Consider the following 22735-nt stretch of genomic DNA (forward strand, 5'->3'; position numbering starts at 1 on the left):
AAATAGTGAAGGTAAAGTAAAACTTCTATTTTTCTTATTCTTAATTAACAGATACAATTTGTTCAAAATTATCATAGCAACAATATATTTGATTATGTATGCTTATGTATATGTCTTATGTATATGTGTATGCTCATGTTTGCTTATATAAAGGTAAAATGAATGACAGCAATGATATAAGTAAGGAATAGGAGGGAGGAATTAGGATTATTTTGTTATAAGGTACATTACCTGTGAAATGGTAATATTATTTGAAAGTGGACTTGGATTAGTTGTAAATGCATGTTGCATACTGTGGGGCAACTACTAAGAAGAATTTTAAAAAAGTATAATATGCTATCAAAGGACAGACTATGGAATCGTATAAAATGCTCACTAAAAACCACAAAAGGCAGAAAAAGAGTGGAAGACAAAAATAGGAACAAAGAATAAAAACAACAAATAGAAAATAGCAAATATGGTAGCTATTAACACAACTATATCAATAATCACTTTGAATGTCAGTGGTCTAAATGTACCAATTAAAAGACAGAGATCGTCAAAGTGGATCAAAAAACAAGAACCAACTATATGTTGTCCTCAAGAAACCCACTTTAAGTATAAAGACATATAGATTAAAAGTAAATAGATGGAAAAAATATATCATGTTAACATGAATCAAAAGAAATTGGGAGTGGCTATGTTAATTTCAGACAGAGGAGACTTGAAAGCAAATTATCTGGGATAAAGAAGCACATTACATTAATGATAAAGGGGTCAATTCTCCAAGAAAACATAATAATCCTTAACATGTATGTGCCTAAAAACAGAGTTTTTAATAGGAAAAATAGATGAATAATGGGAAAAATTTAATAGGAAAAATAGATGAATTGGGGCACCTGGGTGGCTCAGTCAGTTAAGCGTCTGCCTTCATCTCAGGTCATGATCTCAGGGTCCTAGGATCAATCCATGAGTTGGACTCCCTGCTTAGCGGGGACTTTGCTTCTCCCTCTCCTTCTGCCTCTCCCTCCCACTCATGCTCTCTCACTCTCTCTCTCTCACTCTCAAATAAATAAAGAAAATCTTAAAAAAAAAAGAAATAGGTGAATCTACTATTCATCACCCCTCAGCACCCTTCTGTCAGAAATGGACAGATCCAGCAGGCAGAAAATCAGTAAGGAGGTTAGTTGAACTCAAAAACATCATCCATCAACTGGATATAATTGACATCCATAGACTACTTCATCCAACAACAGCAGAATACACTTTCTTCATGAGTTCCCATTGAACATACATCAAGATAGACCACTGGGGCACCTGGGTGGCACCTGGGTGGCTCAGTTGGTTGAGCAGCCAACTCTTGGCTTCAACTCAAATCATGATCTCAGGGTCCTGGGATTGAGCCCTGCTCTGTGCTCAGCGGGGGTCTGTTTGGGGATTTTCTTTCTCTCTGGAATGAATGAAAAAAGAAAAACAGACCACATTCTCGTCCATAAAACATACCTTAACAAATTTAAAAGAATAGAAATCATACTATGTCTGCTCTCATACAACAATGGAGTTAAGCTGGAAATTAATAACAGAATGATAACTGGAAGATCTCCCAAATATGTGGAGATTAAACATAACTTCTAAATAATGCATGGTTCAAAGAAGAAATATGAAGAGAAATTTTAAAGTATTTTGAACTACATGAAAATAAATCCACAGTTTATCAGAATACACACTTACCAGAGATGCAGTGAAAGCAGGGCTGAGAGAGAAATATGTAGCATTGAATGTATATATTAGAAAAGAAGAAAGATCTAAAGTCAATAATCTAAGTTTCTGAGGAAACTAGAAAAAGAACAGCATATTAAATCCAAAGTAAGAAGAAGAAAAGAAATAATAATTAAAGCAGAAATCAGTGAAATAAAAAACAGGATATTGGTAGAGAAAATCAACAAAACCAAAACCTTGTTCTTTGAAAAGATCAATAAAATCAGTAAATCTTCAGCAGGGCTAATTAAAAAGGAGAGAAAAATACAAATTACTAAGATCAGAGGTGAAAGGGGGGACATTACAGCAGATCCCATGGAAGTTAAAAAGATAATAAAAGGATAATATAAACAGTTCCATGCCCACAAATTTAATAATTTAGATGAGATGGATCAGTTCCCTGAAAGACACAAGGTGCCAAAACTCACCCAAGAAGAAATAGATAATCTAAAAGGGCCTATATCTGAATCAATAACAACTTTCCAAAACAAAAAGTACCAGGCCTAGATTGTGTTCACTCGTTTGTTCTACCAAACATTTAAGGAAGAATTTATATCAATTCTTACAATCTCTTTCAGAGACTAGAAGCAGAGGAAATACTTCCTCTTTCTATGAGGCCAGCATTACCCTAATATCAAAACCAGGCCAAGACATTATAAGAGAAAAAACTACAGACCTCTGATGAACATATATGCAAAAACCTCAACAAAATATTAGCAAATTAAATTCAACAGTGTGCAAAGAGAATTATACACCATTACCCAGGTATGCAAGGCCAGTTTAGTATTCGAAAATCAATTAATGTAATTTGTCACATCAACAGGCCAAACAAGAAAAATCACATGATCATGTTAATAGGTGTAGAAACAGTGTTTGAAAAAATCTGACACCTATTCATGATAAAAAAAACTCTCGGGGCGCCTGGGTGACTCAGTTGGTTAAGCGTTCCACTCTTGGTTTTGGCTCAGGTCATGATCTCATGGGTCGTGGGATCAAGCCCCAAGTCGGACTCTGTGCTCAGCGGGGAGTCTGCTTGAAGAGCCTCTCCCTCTGCCCCTCCCCCCATTCGCTCTCTCTTGTGCTCTCTAAAATAAACAAATAAATCTTTAAAAAAAACCTCTCAGTATACTAGGAATAGAGGGAAATTTCTTCCACTTAATAAAGAATATCTACAAAAACATACAACTAACATACTTAATGGTGAGAAACTCAAGGCTTTCCCACGAAGATCAGGAACAGGGCGAGTGTCCCCTCTCACCACTTCTTTTCAACATGGCACTGTATGTGCTAGTGCTATGCTCTGAATGTTTGCCCCCCCCCCATTCATATGTTGAAATCCCACCCCCCAAAGGTGATGGTATTAGTAGGTGGGGGCCTTTGGGAATGACTAGGTCATGAGGGTGGAGCCCTCATGAATGGGATTAGTGTTCTTATACAAGATACCCTAGGAGCCCTCTAGCCCCTTCCACCACATGAGGATACAATGAGAAGTGTGTAACCTGGAGGAGAGCATTCGTCACCAGACTGTATGGGCCACCTGATCTTAGACTTCCTGCTCCTGGAACTGTGAGAAATACATTTCTGTTGTTTATAAGCCACCCTGTCTGTGGTATTTTGTTCTGCAGCCCAGATTAAGGCAACTAGAAAAGAAAAATAAAAGGTATACAGATTGGGAAGGAAACAATAAAATGGATTGCCTTCATACATAAAATGTATTATTGGGATTCTTCTGAAGCATTTGGCATATTTTTATTTTTCATTCTTCAATAACTTTTTGTTGTTTTTTTAAAGACATACACACTACTCATTAGAATAAGGGATATGTTTCCTTCCATAATTATCTTCTCTAAGAATTATAATATCCCTCTCTTCTTTTTTATAACAGCTTTATTGATATACAATTCACATGCATACAGTTCATTTTTTTTGAAGTGTGCATCCAGTGGTTTTTAGTCTATTCATAGGTGTATGTAGCTATCCCCACTATTTTATTTTATTTATTTATTTATTTTTTTGAGAGAGAGAGAGAAAGCACACATGTGCGCGAGCACACACACACACACACACACAGACACGCGCACAAGCAGGGGGAGGGGCAGAAGGAGAGGGAGAGAAAATCTTAAGCAGCCTCCACATCCAGTGTGGAGCCGACTTGGGGCTCAATCTCAACCCTGAGATCATGACCTGAGCTGAAACCAAGAGTTGGATGCTTAACTGACTGAGCCACCCAGGTGCCCCACCACTGTCAATTTTAGAACTATTTCATTAGAGAGGTTAATAACTTTCATTCTTATAACTTTTTTTTAAGCCGTTTTAACCATTTTCAAGTGCATAGTTCAGTGGCATTAAGTGCATGCACAGTGCTTTGCAACCATCACCACCATCTATTCCCAGAGCTTTTCATCGTCCCAAACAGAAACTCCCCATTAGATAATAACTTCCAATTCTTCCCAGCTCCTGGTAACCACCACTCTACTTTATGTCTCTATGAGTTTGACCATTCTGAGTACTTCATGGAAGTGGAATCATATTTATCCTTCTGGATCTGGCTTATTTCACTTGGTTTAATGCCTTTTAAGATTCATCCATGTCATAGCATGTCAGAATTTCCTTCCTTTTTAAGGCTGAGTAATATTCCACTGCATGTGTGTGTGTGTGTGTGTGTGTGTGTGTGTGTGTGTGTGTGTAAACACATTTTGTTTATACATCCGTCAGTGGACATTCATGTTGTTTCCACCTTTGAGCTATTGTAAATAATGCCACTATGAATATTGGGATACAAGGTTCTGCTCGAGTCACTGCTTTCAATTCTTTTGGGTGTATACCCGGAAGTAGAATTGCTGGATCATATGGTAATTTGATTTTCAATTTTTTGAGGAACTTCCATACTGTTTTCCACAGTGGCGGTACCATTTTACATTCCCAGCAGTAATACACAAGGGTTCCAATTTTTCCACATCCTCACCAATACTTGTTATTTTTCATTTTTATGATAATAGCCTTTCTCATGGGTATAAAATGGTATCTCATTGTGGTTTTGATTTGCATTTATCTAATGACTGGTGATATTGAGCATCCTTTCATGCACTTATGAGCCATTTGTATAACTTCTTTTGAGAAATATCTGTTCAACTTTTTTGCATATTTTTAAATTGGGTTGTTTGTTTTAGTTGTTTGTTTATAAGGGTACTTTATACAGTCTGAATGTTAATCCCTTATCAGATACATGCTTTCCAAATATTTTCTCCCGTTCTGTGGGTTATCTTTTTCACTCTCTTGATAGCAACTTTGATTCACAAAAGTTTTAACTTTGATGATATCCAGTTTATGAATTTTTTTTGGTTGTTGCCTATGACTTTGGGATCATATCTATTGCCAAATCTGATATGATGAAGATTTTCCCCTGTTTTCTTCTAAAGGTTTCATAGTTTGAGCTCTTATATTCAGGTCTTTGATTCTTTTTGAGTTAATTTTTGTGTATGGTGCAAGATAAGGATCCAACTTCACTCTCTTGTATATGGATAGCCAGGTTTCCCAGTACTATTTATTGAAAAGACTGTCCTTCTGCATTCAGTTTTCTTGGCACCCTTGTCAAAAATCAGTTTACCATACGTGAGGGTTTATTTCTGTGCTTTCCATTTTATTCCATTGGTCTATATGTCTGTCTTTATGCCAGTACCACAGTGTTTTGATTACTATAACTTTGTAGTAAGTTTTGAAATCAGGAAGTGTGAGTCCTTTAACTTTGTTCTTCTTTTTCAAGATTGTTGGGTCCTTTGAGATTCCATATGAATTTTAGGATGGGTTTTGTTTCTGCAAAAAAACACCACTGGAATATATATATATTTTTTAAGATTTTATTTATTATTTGATGGAGAGAGACACAGCGAGAGAGGGAACACAAGCAGGGGGAGTGGGAGAGGGAGAAGCGGTCTTCCCACCGAGCAGGGAGCCCAATGTGGGGCTCAATCCCAGGACCCTGGGACCATGACCTGAGCAGAAGGCAGACGCTTAATGACTGAGCCACCCAGGTGCCCCTAGAATCTTGATAAAGATTAGATTGAATGTGTACATCACTTTGGTAGTATATTAATTTGCTAGAGTTGTTGTAACAAAATGCCATAAACAGCATGGCTTAAACAACAGAAATTTATTGTCTAACAGTTCTGGAGGCTAGAAGTCTGACATCAAGATGTTGGCAGGATTGGTTCCCTTCTGAAGGTTGTGATGAAGAGTCTTTTCCATGCTTCTCTCTTATCTTATGGTGGGTTGCTGGCCAGGTGTTCCTAGGCTTTTGCTGCATCACTCTGATATCTGTTCATACAGAGAATCAGAGGGTGTTGATGATAAAATAGGACTGTAAGGATGGGTTGTTGGAAAATTAATTAGTTGGGGTGTGAAATTTGAAGGACAGTGATCAGAGAATCAGTAGAAGACAGCAATGAGAAGGAGTTAGTAGTAGGTAACATGTCCTGAAGGAATGAAACTTAATGAAGTAGTAGTTTTTAACAGGATAAAGCAAGGAAGCTCTTATGTAAGTCCAGGATGTAGGGCATTTTGTAAGACATTGCATTGCCTGGTCTCTTTACCAAGCTAATTTCATGGTGGGAAGGAGAGGAGGTTAGGGAAGAATGGGGGACTGTTTCACTTTAGAAGAGACCAAAAAAAAAAAACCCCCCAAACCAAAACAAAAACCAAATGCAGTACACAAACTTTGATTAGGGTTTAGGTTGAAAAAACTCTAAGTGACAATTATGGTACAGTGGAGAAATTTGAAAATGGAATAGTTATTTGATGATCTTAGTGAATTTTTGTTAATTTTAAAGAATGTCACAGTTATATTGGGGTTATGTAGGAGAATGTCCTTATTTTTAGGAGATGCATGCTGAAGCATGTAGAGACGAAGTATTGTAATGTTTACTATTTATTTAGGGACAGAGACAGAAAGAGGACAAACAAATGGCAAAATATTAGCAATAGTTCAATGCAGGTGGTAGATATAGAGTTGTTTACAGTACTAAGCTTTCAACTTTTGTGTTTTTTTTAAGTTTTTATTTTAATTCCAGTTAGTTAACATACAGTGTTATATTAGTTTCAGGTGTACAATATAGTGATTCTCCATTTCCATACATCACCTGGTGCTCATCATGTCAGGTACATTCCTGAATCCCCATCACCTATTTCACCCATCCCCCTACCTCAAGTCTTCAATTTTTCTGAATGTTTGAAATTTTTCTTAATTAAAGGACCTGGAAAAAATATGACGGCCTAGGAGTAAGGGACTGTGAACAGCAATGGGGAGCAAATTATTGCTAATATTCCTTAAATCCCTGAGATAGTTGATGGGGAGAATGAGCAGTGCATTCTCAAAGGACTTAGAAAGGTGATTACCTTAGGGTAGCGATTCTCAACCTTTGTCACTTCCAAATAATATTTGTATGGCATACTGGGGTAACAACTGGAAAATAGTTGAGGCATCCACATGGGGCTTAATGAAAAAAATCATTGCATTTCCTGTATGATTTTAAAAGAAAATAAAACAGTATTAGGAAATTTGTAAGTGATGAATTTATATATAGAAAAGTTCCAAATATATTTAAAATTTTTTATTTTTTTAAAATATTTTATTTATTTATTCATGAGAGACAGAGAGAGAGAGAGGCAGAGGGAGAAGCAGGCTCCCAAGGAGCAGGGAGCCCGATGCGGGACTCCATCCCAGGACCCTGAGATCATGACCTGAGCCGAAGGCAGACGCTTAACGATCTGAGCCACCCAGGCGCCCTATTTAAAATTTTTTAATGAAGAACTTTATCCTGCTTCCCAGAATACTTTTTATTTCTTTATTTTTATTTTTTTAAAGTAAGCTCTACGCCCAAAGTGGGACTTGAACTCAGGACCCTGAGATCAAGAGTTGCCTGCTCTACCAACTGAACCAGCCAGGTGTCTTGCCCCAGAATACTTTTTAATATCAGATTTTATGCTTCAGTTTTTGGTAGTTTACCCCCAATGAGAAGCTTTGTTCATACAAAAGTGTAAAAGCACTTTTCTCAACCATTAAAAAATAATAGTTGAAATTATATTTATGTAATCTAAAAATGTATCCTTTATTGACAAATATAATGTAGAAAAATCTGTAATAATGCAAATTGTTTTTTAATTCATTTGAACTTTCTCATATCAATTTATTTGAAAATAATGAAGATTTAATTTCTATAACACACATGCATTGTTAGAGCCATGTAGCAAGCTACTAAAAGGGCACATCAGCTGCAGAGGGCCAGAAGTAGACTATTTATGTGAAGATAAAGATTTGGGGCTGCTACCTAGAGCCATGAGTCATTTCAATCCCTGATCACACTTTGGGTTACACACTATGCTTCTTGGACATCTGGAACATGAACTTCTCCAGCAGCATCCTGGTCCTTTGTCCTTGGTGGACAGCGGTGCGTTTGGTATATGGCTCCAATGGGAGCCCATGTGGTAGATCACCTTCTTGGCAATGTGGGGCAGTGGGTGTCTGGTGGCATTTGTGGTGCTTGCCACCTATGCAGACCAAGGGGTATGCCATCAGATCCTGTACTCCTCTAAGCCTCCTTCTGGGAAGCCCCGGAATAGATACTTTCAGCTGCATGATCTCATCCAGCCACAGTGAAAGATGAGAGGATCAGTATTTTTGGTGCCCCTGTCATCCATTCACATCTTGCTGATGTCCAGTAGCTGAGGATTCCTGAGTTAGAAGTTCCAGATTTCAATTAAGGCATTAATTATTCCTGACAGATGGTAATTGGAAAAAGGTGATTCCATGATTGAGTACATTTGGGAAATGCTCTGTTAAAGTGAACAGGTGTCTTTACTGTAGAGCATCCTGAAGACTTTAATGTAGGAGCACAGATTGCAAGTCTCCAAGAGGAGACTTACAATGTTCAAAGTTGTCCAGAAATGTTAATCATTGGAGTCTTTTATTGAGAAACTTCTTGAGGAATGGGTGTGAAACAGAGCACACTGTAGAAAATGTAGAAAATATCGAAAAGAGGGATTTAAAAGTTAGTGCCCGTTCTTAATATGCAAAGTTAGATGGAGAAATAGAAGGATGCTGCCTTCAGTTGTAAGTGATACCTGTTTTGGGACACAAGTCAGCGCAAGGTTTGCTGGTCAAAGACTGGCTCTTGAATCTATTAAAAGTAATAATGTTTTTAAAAACCAAAAATTATCATTACCATTTTATGCATTCAAGTTGCTTTGGTAGTTGGTCAGTGCTGTAAGCCATGAAGAGGAAATAAAAAGTATAAATTTTGGAAGGAAGAGACAAAATGTATTATCAGAAAATATAAATTAATCACCTGAAAAAGGATTATAATAAAAAGTATCAGGAAATAGGTACATATGACATAAATAGCAGCAACAAAACACTCAATGACCTCAAATGCCAGAAATTACAGAGTTAAAAAAGATTCCCTCACCATATCTTCAAAACCCATAAAATACTCAGGCATAGTCTTCTCGGAGAATTGTATATGACTTATATGAGGAAAACCTTAACGTGCAATATTTAATTTTTTATTTAATTTATAAAAAGGGGTATATATCTAATATATATCTCCTAGATGGAAGATGACATATATAAAAATGTAAATTCCTTTTTAACATACAGCTTTGTTGCAATAGTAATACAACTCCCAATGATATTTATTTGGAATTTCTAAATTTTATTTGAATTTCTAAATTTCTTTCGGAAGAATAAACTGGTGAGAATATTAATGAACATTCCTAAAAAGAAGATGAATGCAGTGGCAACAAATAAAATAGTATGGTAATTGCATAAGACTAGAAATGCAGATCAGAATGGAATCAGAATAGTCAATAGAAATAGTCTCCATCAAATAGGACACCAGATCACATTATAAAGTAGGAGGAAATAAATCAAGTGCTTAGTAAATTAGCAGTTACTAAACTACGATTAGAAGTTAGTCTGTCACTTTGAATCAAGTCAAAATAAATTTCATATGTATGAAAGAGTAAGATATATTTTTAAATTGTAGAAAAAAATAGAATTGAGTATTCACCAAATCTCCAGAAAGAGGATGATTTTCTCCTTCCTTCTTGGTCCTTTCGAAGTATAAACTCCTTTCCTTTTCCTTTCCTTTCTTTTCCTTTCTTTCTAAATGTAATTGTAATGTTTTCTTCACACCTGTAGAGTTGTCTTGCATACACACTGGGGTGCATGTATCCTTTATTTAGACACAGATTAAATGTTAGAATAATTCCCCTCCGAAGAATTTTAGATAGTATGAAAATCACTTGCACTTGACTTAGGGATGTGACACCAGTATAATATAGAGCAGATTTTACACTAGAACTGTTTGTCTGGCTTTGAGGTTGGCTGCCCCTGGTGGGGCTCTCTGTCTTGCAGAACTCATCAGGCGAGAGCTAGAGAACCACACATTGCACATGTTGTAGGAAATATTTAACTCCAGTCAAGAGTTAGACTGACCTCCAGTATTCCTCTTGAGTTTCTAACCCAGGAACAGCCAGATGGAAGAGATACATAGGGCGAGGTATGAGGGCAAGGGTGTGCAACTTCTGTACCCTGTCTGGGTGGGCCACTGTCCCAGGACCTCCACATGGAAGGTCCTCAAAGGGTAAGTTTCAAAAATTTAAAAGATAAGAAGAAAACTCATCTGATGTGACTACCTAAAAATAAAAGATAATATACTTTTTAAATGACCTTAAAATTAAACATCATGATAAAAACCCTCAACAAAGTAGGTTTAGAAGGAACATACCTCTATATAATAAAGGCCATCTATGAAAAACCCACAGCTAATAGCCTAAATGGGGAAAAACTGAGTGCTTTTCTTCTATGGTCAGGAACAAGACATGGATGCCCACTCTCACAACTATTATTTAACATAATACTGGAAGTCCTAGCCACAGCAATCAGACAACAAAAAGAAATAAAGAGCATCCCAATTGGCAAGGAAGAAGCAAAACTTTCACTGTTTGCAGATGACATAATACTCTATATAGAAAACCTGAAAAACTCCACCAGAAAACTGCTAGAACCGATACACGAATTCAGTAAAGTCACAGAATACAAAATCAATGTATAGAAATCTGTTGCATTTCTATACACTAGTAATGAAGCAGCAGAAAGAGAAATTAAGGAATCAATCCCATTTACAATTGCACCAAAACCAGTAAGATACCTGGGACTAAACCTAACCAAAGAAGTGAAAGACCTGTACTCTGAAAACTATAAAACACTGATGAAACAAATTGAAAAGGACACAAAGAATGGAAAGACATTCTATACTCATGGATTGGAAGAACAAATATTGTGAAAATGTCTACACTACTCAAAGCAATCTACACATTTAATGCAATCCCTATAAAAATAGCAGCAGCATTTTTTTCACAGAGCTAGAACAAACCTAAAATTTGTATGGAACCACAAAAGACCCTGAATAGCCAAAGCAATCTTGAAAAGGAAAAGCAAAGCTGGAGGCATCACAATTCTGGACTTCAAGTTATATTACAAAGCTGTAGTGATCAAAACAGTATGGTACTGGCACAAAAACAGACACATAGATCAATGGAACAGAATAGAAAACCCAGAAATGAACCCATAATTATACGGTCAATTAATCTTTGGCAAAGAAGGAAAGGATATCCAATGGGAAAAAGACAAATGGTGTTGGGAAAACTGGACAGCAACATGTAGAGGAATGAAACTGGACCACTTTCTTACACCAGAAAAAAAATTTGAAATGTATGAAAGACCTAAATGTGAGAACTGAAACCATAAAGATCCTAGAGGAAAACACAGGTAAGTTACCTCTTTGACATTGGCTGTATCAACTTCGTTCTAGATATGTCTCCAGAGGCAAGGAAAACAAAAGCAAAAATAAACTATTGGGGCTTCGTCAAAATAAAAAGCTTCTGCACATCGAGGGAAACAATCAACAAAACTAAAAGGCAACCTTTGGAGTGGGAGAAGATATTTGCAAATGACATATCTGATAAAAGGTTAGTATCCAAAATATATGAAGAACTTATAAAAGTCAACACTCAGAAGACATAATCCAATTTAAAAATGGGCAGAAGACATGATTAGGCATTTTTCCAAAGAAGACATGCAAATGGCCAACAGACACATGAAAAGATGCTCAACATCACTGATCAGAGAAATACAAATCAAAACCACAATGAGTTACCAGCTCACATCTGTCAAAATGGCTAAACTCAACAACACAAGAAACAACACAACAAACACAAGGTGTTTGCAAGGATGTGGAGAAAGGGAAACCCTTTTGCACTGTTGGTGGGAATACAAACTGGTACAGCCACTCTGGAAAACAGTATGGAGATTCCTGAAAAGGTTAAAAATAGAACTACCCTACAATCCAGCTGTTGCACTACTAGGTGTTTACCTAAAGAATACAAAAATACTAATTTAAAGGGATACATGCACCCTGATGTTTATAGCAGCATAATTTACAAGAGCCAAATCTTGGAAACAACCTAAGTGTCCATTGACTGATGAATGGATAAAGAAGATGTGGTATATATATACAATGTAATACTACTCAGCCATCAAAAAATGATTAACATAACATCATAATAAAAAAATTTTTTTAAATGAAATCTTGACATTTGCAATGACAGAACTAGAGGGTGTTATGCTAAGTGAAATAAATCAGAGAAAGACAAATACCATATGATTTCAGCCTTATGCGGACTTTAAGAAACAAACAAGCAAAGGGAAAATTAAAAAAAGAAAGAGACAAACCAAGAAACAGACTGTAGAGAACAAACTGATGGTTACCAGAGGGGAGTGCGGGGTGGGGGGAGGGGCGCAGGGCAGTAGGATGGGTGAAATAAGTGATGGGCATTAAGGAGAGCACTTGTGGTAAGCACTGGGTGTTGTATGGAAGTGTTGAATCACTATATTGTATTCCTGAAACTAATATTACACTGCATGTTAACTAACTGGAATTTGAATAAAAACTTAAAAAAATAAATGAAATGACCTTAAATTTAAAAAGCAGACATCAGCTTTGTGCATTGGCAGTGTTATAACCAGTGAGACTTTCCCAAGACAATATTTTTTTTTTAAGATTTTATTTATTTATTTGACAGAGACACACAGTGAGAGAGGGAACACAAGCAGGGGGAGTGTGGGAGAGGGAGAAGCAGGCTTCCTGCGGAGCAGGGAGCCCGATGCGGGGCTCGATCCCAGGACCCTGGGATCATGACCTGAGCCAAAGGCAGACGCTTAACGACTGAGCCACCCAGGCACCCCTCCCAAGACAATATGATGACTAATTAGAACCTTCCCAATACCCCACACAAGTCCAACTGTATTCAACTCATTGTATTTCAGTGAGATAATAAGACAAACTCACAAAGATGAGTTGGGCAAGATTGTTTACTAAAGAATAATTATAACAATGGAAAATTGGAGGCAATTGAAATGTCTACAATTAGAGGGTTGGCTAGATTATGATAAAGCTCTATAATGGAATACCAAACAGTCACTAAAAATGATAATGTAATCAATATTCTTTTGAGAGTACAAGATGCTCCCAATTTATTGTTGAGTGAAAATTAGATTAGGAGAAAACAATAAAAGTAGCTAACCCTGCATGGTAGGATTTGAAGTGATTTTTACTTAATCTAAACTCTTTCTTACACATCCTTTTTTTTTTCCTCCAGTAATCATGTATGGTATTGATGATCAGCTAGGATATGAAACTGGTTTTATTTTAGAAAAACAAATGCAAACAACTGACCTGAAAGATTGTTTGCAGTAATTATGACACGGGGTTAAGTCTTCATTATTTAAAGAGCACATACAAATTGCTAAGAAAAAATGGAAGATCCTAGTAGGAGTGAGCAGAGTACAAGAACAGATAGCTCACAGCATAGAAAGCAGAAGTCACATACAAGCATATGGATCATCATTCAGTCACTTGTAATCAAGGAAGTATAAATTTAAATAATGAGATAACAGTTATTTTTTTGCTTATTAAATTAGCAAACATGGTTCATTGTCATGTTTTTTATGATAAAGAAAAACTAATATCAATAAATTGTGGTACATTCCTTTGGTACTGTTAAAAATGGAAGGTTATATAGGTTATGTTGAGCCTGGAAGGGTATAGTATCTGAATGAAGTGATTAGGAGTTACAGTTTTTAAACTAATGAGTACTAGAGTTAGTGAAGTGGGGGTAGAGTGTGGGAGAGAGCAGGATCTCTCAAGTGAGATAGATCCAGTTCAGTCCAGCTCTGCCACTTGGCAACGCTGTGATCTTGCACCAGTTGCTTAACCTCTCTGAGCTTTATTTTATTTTATTTGTTTTTTTGTGTGTGTGTTATTTTTTTTAGAGAGAGAGAGCCCAAGTGAGGGGAGGGACAGAGGGAGAGGGAAAGAAAGAATCCTAAGCAGGCTCCATGCCCAGCGTGAGGAGCTCGAGGCAGGGCTTAATCCCACGACCCCAAAATCATGACCCAAGCCAAGATCAAGAGTCTGATGCTCAACTGACTGAGCCACCCAGGCACCCCAGACCTCTCTGAGCTTTGATCGATGCTTACCTCTGGTTATAAATGTAGGTACAGCACCTGGCACAGAATCTGGTACATAGTGTTTCATTCAGTAAATTTTTGTTGAGTGAATGAATGGTAGTTCTTAAATGATACATATAAAAAGTTGTGTATGAAGAAAGATTGGAGGAAAATATAGCAAAGTGATGAGTCGTTAGGTTAGGGTAATGTTACTCATAGGGAATATGAATAAATTTTTTCCCATTTTCTGCAATTTGATGGTATTATATTTATAATTTAAATGAGTATATGAACTCAATCTCTCCCTTTTTGGGTGTCCTATGTTACTATTTGAAAAATAAATTTTGAAACTTGATTGCATTGTTTTTCCCTTTATTCTTCCACTCAGCCAAACACCTTGGAGTCAGCGTCAACCCCTTTCTTTTCCTCTGCATCTAACATCAAACCTATCAGCAAGTCTTATCGACTCTGCCCTTTAGAATATATCCAGAATCCTATCATTTCTCACCATCTCCAACTGTTTCCATCCTTGTCCTGTCACCATTAGACTCTCTCTAGAATACTGCAATAACCTCCTAACTGGTCTCTCCTTCCACCCTTGTCCCTTTCTGGTATATTCTTAACATTATAACTGAAGTGAATATAAGCCAGGCCATGTCATGTCACTGTTTAGAACCTTCCAGTGGTTCACCATCTCATTTAAAGTAAAAGACAAACCCTTTAAAGCAGTATACAGAGACCATATAGAACTTGTCCTCCCCCCCTAAAATCACACCTTTCTGACCTTATTTCTACCATTCTGCCTCTGTGGTTCTATTTGCCTAAAAACTCCTCCTGTAGATATTCATAAAGCTGGCTTTTCCCCCTGTGCAGAAGACACCTTATCACTAAGGAGGCCTTCCGAAACCACCACCCCACTCCTTTCTCAAGACCCAGCCCCCCCAGCACTCTGTGTCCCTTACCTGCTTTATTTTTTCCAGCACCATTTGACTTAACAGTGTATTTTTACCAAATATGTATAAGCTTATATATCTCCCTCAATAAAAACAGCTCTGTGGAGGTAGGCATTTTTGTCTGTTTTGTTCCTTGTTATAACGTTAGCACTTAGAATAGTGTCTAGGACCTAGCAGAGACTCAATAAATGTTTATTGAATAAATGACTTTTTAATCATTTCTTGTAAGTAAGTCTTAGTCTCAAAACTAGTTTGAAAGCCCTTTGAGCGAGTGTCTTGTGTTGCTTTTGCATGCCTCCCACTCCCCAACTTCAGCCCTCCTCAAGTGCACAGGCAGGCACACCAGTGAGCCACACTCTATCTGTAGAGCTGGACTCCTTCTGCCTCTTGGGCTGGGACTCTGCCCAGACTACTCGGGACAAAAGATAGGCTGTGTTGGAAGCATTCTATACCTTGATCTGCATGGTGGCCTCATGACTACAAACACATGAAACCCATGGCACTGTGTACTCAAGAGTAGTGCACCTCTGGTACTGGGTTGTGTGTGTCTCATGCCTCAGGAAACGAGAGTCTGTCCATTCCTTGCTATCTCTAGATGAAGATGAACATGCTACATGACGCTAAGATTACGAAAGAGTTCTGCACGCTCTTCCTCATTGAGAATTTCTAGCTTAGTGGTTGAAATTTTTGTTTTGAATTCAAGGGTAAAATAAAACACTTTTTATTCACTTTGTCTTTTGCAGAGATAGCCGTAGCAGAATATCACAAAAAAATCAAGGAGGCTTTTGAAGTGTTTGACCATGAGGCGAATAATACAGTGGATGTGAGGTTTGGCAATGTTTTCTTTGTTCTAATTCTAAATTACTGATACAACTCTTACAATAGAAGAGGGCTCTTGTCTTTTTTTCAGTCCTTGGATTTATTATGCTATATATCTATTTATTTGAGAGAGAGTGTGTAGGGGCATGTGAGTGGGGGGAGGGGCAGAGGGAGAGAATCTTCAAGCAGACTCCCTGCTGAATGTGGTGCCCAACATGGGGCTTGATCCCTCAACCCATGAGATCATGACCTGAGCTGAAACCAAGACTTGGACTCTTAACCGACTGAGCCACCCAGGCGCCCTTATTATGCTATTTAAATTTTTTATTTTCCTGTGATTGCTTCAGATCAATACTGTTTCTTACTCTTTATAGTCTGGTGAAAAGAATATCCACATTGCCCATTTCAAGCTGTAGACTGTAAGTTCTGTGGGGGAGGTGAACTCTGGTGGAGCATTAGTGCTAGAGACTTAATTGGTGCTCAGTAAATAATTGTTGAGTGAATGATCAGAATTTCTTTTAAAAATAAGTATAGGGCACCTGGATGGTGCAGTTGGTTAAGCCTCAGACTCTTGGTTTTGGCTCAGGCTGTGATCTCACGGTTGTGAGATTGAGCTCCGTGCTGGGCTCTGCGCTTAGTGTGGAGTCTGCTTGAGATTCTCTCCTTCTCCCTCTGCCCCTCCCACGTGTGCTCTCTTTCTCTCAAATAAATAAATAAATCTTTAAAATTTAAGATAAAATAAATATGTATGGGGCGCCTGGGTGGTTCAGTCGTTAAGCGTCTGCCTTCGGCTCAGGTCATGATCCCGGAGTCCTGGGGTCGAGCCCCGCATCGGGTTCCCTGCTCAGCGGGAAGCCTGCTTCTCCCTCTCCCACTCCCCCTGCTTGTGTTCCTTCTCTCACTGTGTCTCTCTCTATCAAATAAATAAAATCTTTAAAAAAAAATATGTATTATCAAGCCATGAATTAGAAAGATTAATTATGCTTAAATGATGATGCACTCCCCAAGTAAAATAACAGAAAGAACCCAAACAAAAGAACATAAAGGATGAGAGACATGAATACTGGTAGATCAGGAATGGAGTTAAGGGGATGGAATAGTTCGAGACCAGAAAGAAAAAAAAAGGCAGAGGGAAACTATCCAGGAGAAGAACAGAAGTTGTAGGATCCATGCCACATACATCACGGAGCGGTCATGAAACTGTTCTTCCAGAAGAGCGGCGAGCTGAATGAGGAACATTTGGTGGGATCACAGTCTCAAAACTCAGAGCCTAGTACACAGAGGCCAGCAGGGCTGTGGGAAGAAACAGAAGTAGAACTGGAGAGGAACAGTTTGAGGCTTATACGTGGCTGCCATCACTTCCAGGACTGGTCAGGAGCCTAAGTGCTTTCAACTGGAGGAACAGTGTACAGTTTTCTTTTATTTGCGACATATTGTTACTATACGTATTGTTTAGTTTCTTACACCTGGAGGCACAAGGTATGATTGCAGGAGAGGAGACCGAGAGGTGCAGTCCAGTTGATTACTTTATAGTAGCACCTTATAAAGCTCAGTTTTATACCTCATCTGTGTTTGTGCGCCTTACAGCAGGGGATGAGGTTGAGAATTACATTCCAGAACCATCACTGTAGTCGGCCCTTTGTGAGCCCTGGCTCAGCTATTGCCAAGGAAGTGTGTGGGTCACGTGCCGGGCTCCAGGTGCTCAGGCACTGGTGCGGGCTGCCTGAGCGACCGTGGAGTGCAAGTATCCTAGGAGGAAAATGACCGGGTGGGGCGGTGGTGGCCGTGATAGGGCTTGGGATGGGGTGGGCAGCATTTGACATGCGTGACCAAATCCCTGGATGGCCTTTGCCTCAGACCCCTCGCTGAAGCTGCAGGGCTCTCCTGGGGGCAGGGGAGAGAGGGACTGTGAGAGAGGCCAGGGAAAGCGGGAGGAGGGCCAGGAGAGCTTTATGAGAGAGAAGGGCAGCAGAGAAGAGAAGCCAGCATTTACTCAAGGCTTGCTGGCCGACAAAAGACCTGTAATTGGGTGCAGGGCGCTCATGTGTATGACCTCATCTTAATCTTTTAATTGTGTGGTAAGAGTTGGCATCTCCAGTTTCTGGAAACAAAGAAAAGGTAAATAGCTTGCTCAAGGTCATTTCAGGGTTTTAAAATTCTAAATCTTCTGCCGTGCCCCGCTACCCCCTTCCCCCTCCCCTCCTCACCCTTCGTGGACCTCCTGGACCTGTCTCCTGCCTTTGGGCCCCATGAAAGAAGCAGTGAAAAGAAAACCTCCCAGCTCTCTTAGAGCACTGATGCCAGGTCTTTTTTGGGTAAAAGTGCTAATTCAGGAAAAATAGACATGCTTATGGGATGCATCTTTTTCCCATTCAAAATTTAAAAATTTTCCTGAGGCCCCAAGGGAAAGTGTATATTTTTACAACCTAAATTGTCTACTTTATTAAGTAGATTACAAAGAAAATTGGCATTATTTTTCTCACTAAAATATTAATGTTACGCATATTCGAATCATAGCAACAGGGATGGATGTAGCTTCCTAGTCTTCATTCCTTTTGTTAATTTGTATAGTACTCTGAAGCTCATAATGGGTGTTCTTGTGCAGCTGGGATCATTACTGTGCAACTTTACGGGACGGAGAAGCAAAGTGACTTGCCCAAGAGGGCACAAGGGGCTAGCAGCAGAGTCGGAGCTCAAGGTAGTTCCCTGTGTTTGGGCAGCTGCCCAGCAGCCCCGGACGAGCCCCTGGGAGCACAGTGATGAATGAGATCTGGTCCTGCCTTTCCCAGCCTCTGCCCACTCTTTATTGTAAAAACAGTTAATCTAGCTAGAATTTATTTTGGCATGTGATTAAAAGTGAAGGTCTAAATATAGACTTTTTTCCCCTCCAAATTGCTAAACAGTTTATTTTATTTACATCATGAATTATTACACCTACTTTATAATATATATTGCCTTTTCTATAGTTGAATCTAATTTGGGCTATGTATTCTGATCTATTGCTTTACCTTTCAGTCTTCTGCTAGGTCAACCCAATACTAATTGCTGTAAATTTATTTTTTTAAAGATTTTATTTATTTCTTTATTTGAGAGAGAGAGAGAGCACAAGCAGGGGGAGCAGCAGGGAGAGGGAGAGGGAGAGGGAGAAGCAGATGCCCTCCCTGAGCAGGGAGCCCGATGTGGGGTTCGATCCCAGGACCTTGAGATCATGACCTGAGCTGAAGGCAGACACTCAACCGACTGAGCTACCCAGGTGCCCCTAATTGCTGTAAATTTTTTTTTAAGATTTTATTTATTTATTCGTAAGAGACAGAGAGAGAGAGAGAGAGAGAGGCAGAGGGAGAAGCAGGCTCCCCCCTGAGCAGGGAGCCCGACGCGGGACTTGATCCCAGGATCCTGGGATCATGACCTGAGCCAAAGGCAGACGCTTAACCATCTGAGCCACCCAGGCACCCCTAATTGCTGTAAATTTAAAATGTGCTTTAATATCTGATAGAACTAGGCTCTTTATTACTCTTCTTTTTAAACATTTTAATTAATTGAAAAACATTTAATTGAAAAAAAAAAGACATAGAAACAACCCAATTGTTCATTGACAGATGAATGGATAAGGAAGTTGTGTATACACACACACACATATATATATATTATTCAGCCATAAAAATGAGGAAATCCTGCCGTTTGTGACAACATGGTTGAATCCTGAGGGATATGCTAAGTGAAGTAAGTCAGAGAAAGACAAACACCCTATGATTTCACATGTATGTGGAATCTAAATACGAACAATCTAAAAACAAACTCAGAAGAAGAGATCAGACTTGTGGTTACTGGCCATGGAGGATGGGGAGGGGGAATTGGAGGGAGCTGGTTAAAAGGTGCAAACGTCTAGTTACAAGGTGAGTACTAGGGATGTAATGTACAACAGGGTGAGTACACCTAACGCTGCTGTATGGTTTATAGGGAAGCTGCGAGGAAAGTAAATCGTAAGAGTTCTCATCACAAGGAGACCCTTTTTTTTTCTTATTTATTTTTTAATTGTGTCTGTATAAGAAGATGAATGTTAGTTGAACCTCTTGTGGTCATCATGTCCCAACCTACATAAATCAGACCATCATGCTGTATGCCTTAAACTTACACAGCAGTCGATATATGTTGATTTTTTTCTCAAGAAAACTGAAAAAAAAAAAAAGAATTGAAGGCAGAATTCAAGTGGTGTAGAGAAGCATTGGATGGAGTGAGACATAGATAATGGCTTGGTTTGGGCAGGAGAGAGCTGTTCCTAGAGGGGCTTCCAGCACATTTGGCTGTGTCTCCCCTACCCTGTAGGTAAGATGCCATTTTCCTTGTAGGACAGACCCGGGCCCCTTTACAGATGAATTTTGTGGCTGTTACTCTCCCTTCTCCCAACCTCTGCTTTGCACGAATTGAAAGATTGAATTTGAAACTGTACCACTACATAAAACATCATGAAAGGGTTCCCTGCTGCTCTCCTCCTGGCTCCGAGGGGCAACCCTGGGGTCCAGAATCAGACCCCCCTGGGCTCCACTCCTGGCTCTCTGACTAAGTAACTTACTTTTCGCCTTCACCTCAGAGGAAGGACCCTTTCAGGGGTCTGGGAAGTCAAAACTATTTTTATAATAAATCTAAGGCAGTATTTGCTATTTTCATTCTCATTTTTTCACAAGTATATATTGGAGTTTTTGAAAAGCTACATGATGTGTGATATTGCAACAGATTGGATGCCAAACCAGATAGGAGAATCCAGCTGTCTTCTGTTAAGCCAGACATTACAGAGATTTGCAAACATGTAAAATGGTGCCATTCTTCTAATTAAATTTGTTCTTGTGGAAAATATAGTTATTTTTCATAAAATTCTGTTATTGACCTACACTTGTAATGGATTTGTTATTTCTGAATGAAAAATTTGAAGTATTTTAAAAAGATTTCTAAGTGAATATTTAAAAATTTTTTAAAAATATTTTTAAAATATTTTTAAAAATACAACTCACATAAGGAAAGGCTTTCTGAGGATTTCTTATCATTTTTAAGAACGCAAAAGGAGTTCTAAAACCCAAAAATATGAGAACCACTGTTGTCAGTGGACATTTTTAAAGCTCTTAGAACAATATTAGCTCAGAACAAATTAGCTTGGGATTTAAAACTTGGAACAAATTAGGTATTATTAGTAGTAGTACACTTTATATTCTTAAAGTAAACAATTTAGAGTTGTTTTTCTTCTATTTACTCTGGATTAGTAATTATACATAACAAACCTCTCATAAGAATTTTTTACATATTTCTGTGCATTCTGTTTTGATCTTTTAAGTTTTGAAGTAGTTCATTTTCCTTGTTAAATAGTTTTTGAAAGTTGGCACCTTGAAAAACATCGAGGCAGGTTTTTAAAAAATAACACTAATTGGGGGCATTTTAATTTGCCTCATATAAAACCTAGAACATAATACCTTTTGACTTATGTACATTTTCCTGCTCTGTGTTGAGATTTCAATCAAAAGACTGATTGAAAATCAAGTTTTTGAATAGATAATATATAGACATGGGGTAAGATTCTAAAGGTACAAAAAGTAGTGATGGATACATCTTTTCACCTCTAACTCCTGGCTATCCAGTCCTCTTTTTTTTTTTTAAGGTTTTATTTATTTATTTGAGAAAGAGTAAAGAGAGAGAGAGCATGAGCACAAGCAGGGGTAAGGGCAGAAGGATAGGGACAAACAGACTCCATGCTGAGCGTGGAGCCTGACGTGGGGCTCTATTTCAGGACCTTGAGATCATGACCTGAGCTGAAACCAAGAGCCAGACACTTAACTGACTCGGCACCCAAGTGCCCTATCCAGTTCCTATTTTTAAAGGCAAGAGTTGTTACAGGTTTTTTCCAGAGAAAGTCCATGCAAATACAAGTGTGTGTGTGTGTTTTATTGTGTTAAGTATATATAACATAAAATTTAACATTTTAACCATTTTTAAGTGTATAGTTTAGTGACTTTAGTACATTTACATTACTGCTATCCATCTCAGTTGTTAGGCGTCTGCCTTTGGCTCAGGCCATGGTCCTAGAAATTTTTCATCTTCCCATACCAAAACTCTGTACCTTTTAACTTTTTTTTCTGAAGATTTTATTTATTTATTTGAGAGAGAGTGTGAGTGGTGGGGAGAAACAGAGGGAGAGGGACAAGCAGGCTCTGTGCTGAGCATGGAGCCCTATGCAGGGCTTGATCCCATGACCCCAAGACCATGACCTGAGCTGAAACCAAGAGCCAGGCACCCAACCAACTGAGCCACCCAGGTGCCCCAACTCTGTACCTTTTAAACAACAACTCCCCATTCCTCCTCTCCCTCAATCCTGGTAACCACTATTTTACTTCCTGTTTCTATGAGTTTAACTGTTCTAGGTACCTCATATAAGTGAAGTCATACATTTGCCCTTTTGTGTCTGGCTTATTTCTTTTAGCGTAATGTCTTTAAGGTTCATCCATGTTGTGGCATGTGTCAGAATTTCACTCCTTCTTAAGGTTGCATAGTACTCTACTGTACATATATACCATATTGTTTATCCATCCCTCTGTTCATGGACATTTGGGTTGTTACCGCCTTTTGGCTTTTTGAACAATATTGCTATATGAACATTGGTGAACAAATATTTGTT

At 38.4% G+C, this 22735-nt stretch overlaps 1 protein-coding gene across 1 annotated transcript in view; it reads left to right on the forward strand.

The window, feature by feature from the left end:
* EFCAB2 (EF-hand calcium binding domain 2) overlaps nt 1–22735 on the forward strand; it is a 113997-nt gene that overhangs the window by 40340 nt on the left and 50922 nt on the right. The window contains exon 2 of the mRNA XM_021689878.1: nt 15999–16083. Coding sequence (XP_021545553.1) covers nt 15999–16083 — 85 coding nt within the window. The remainder of the gene's footprint in view (nt 1–15998; nt 16084–22735) is intronic.

Source organism: Neomonachus schauinslandi, chromosome 6 (assembly GCF_002201575.2).
Source record: "Neomonachus schauinslandi chromosome 6, ASM220157v2, whole genome shotgun sequence".
NCBI lineage: Eukaryota > Metazoa > Chordata > Mammalia > Carnivora > Phocidae > Neomonachus > Neomonachus schauinslandi.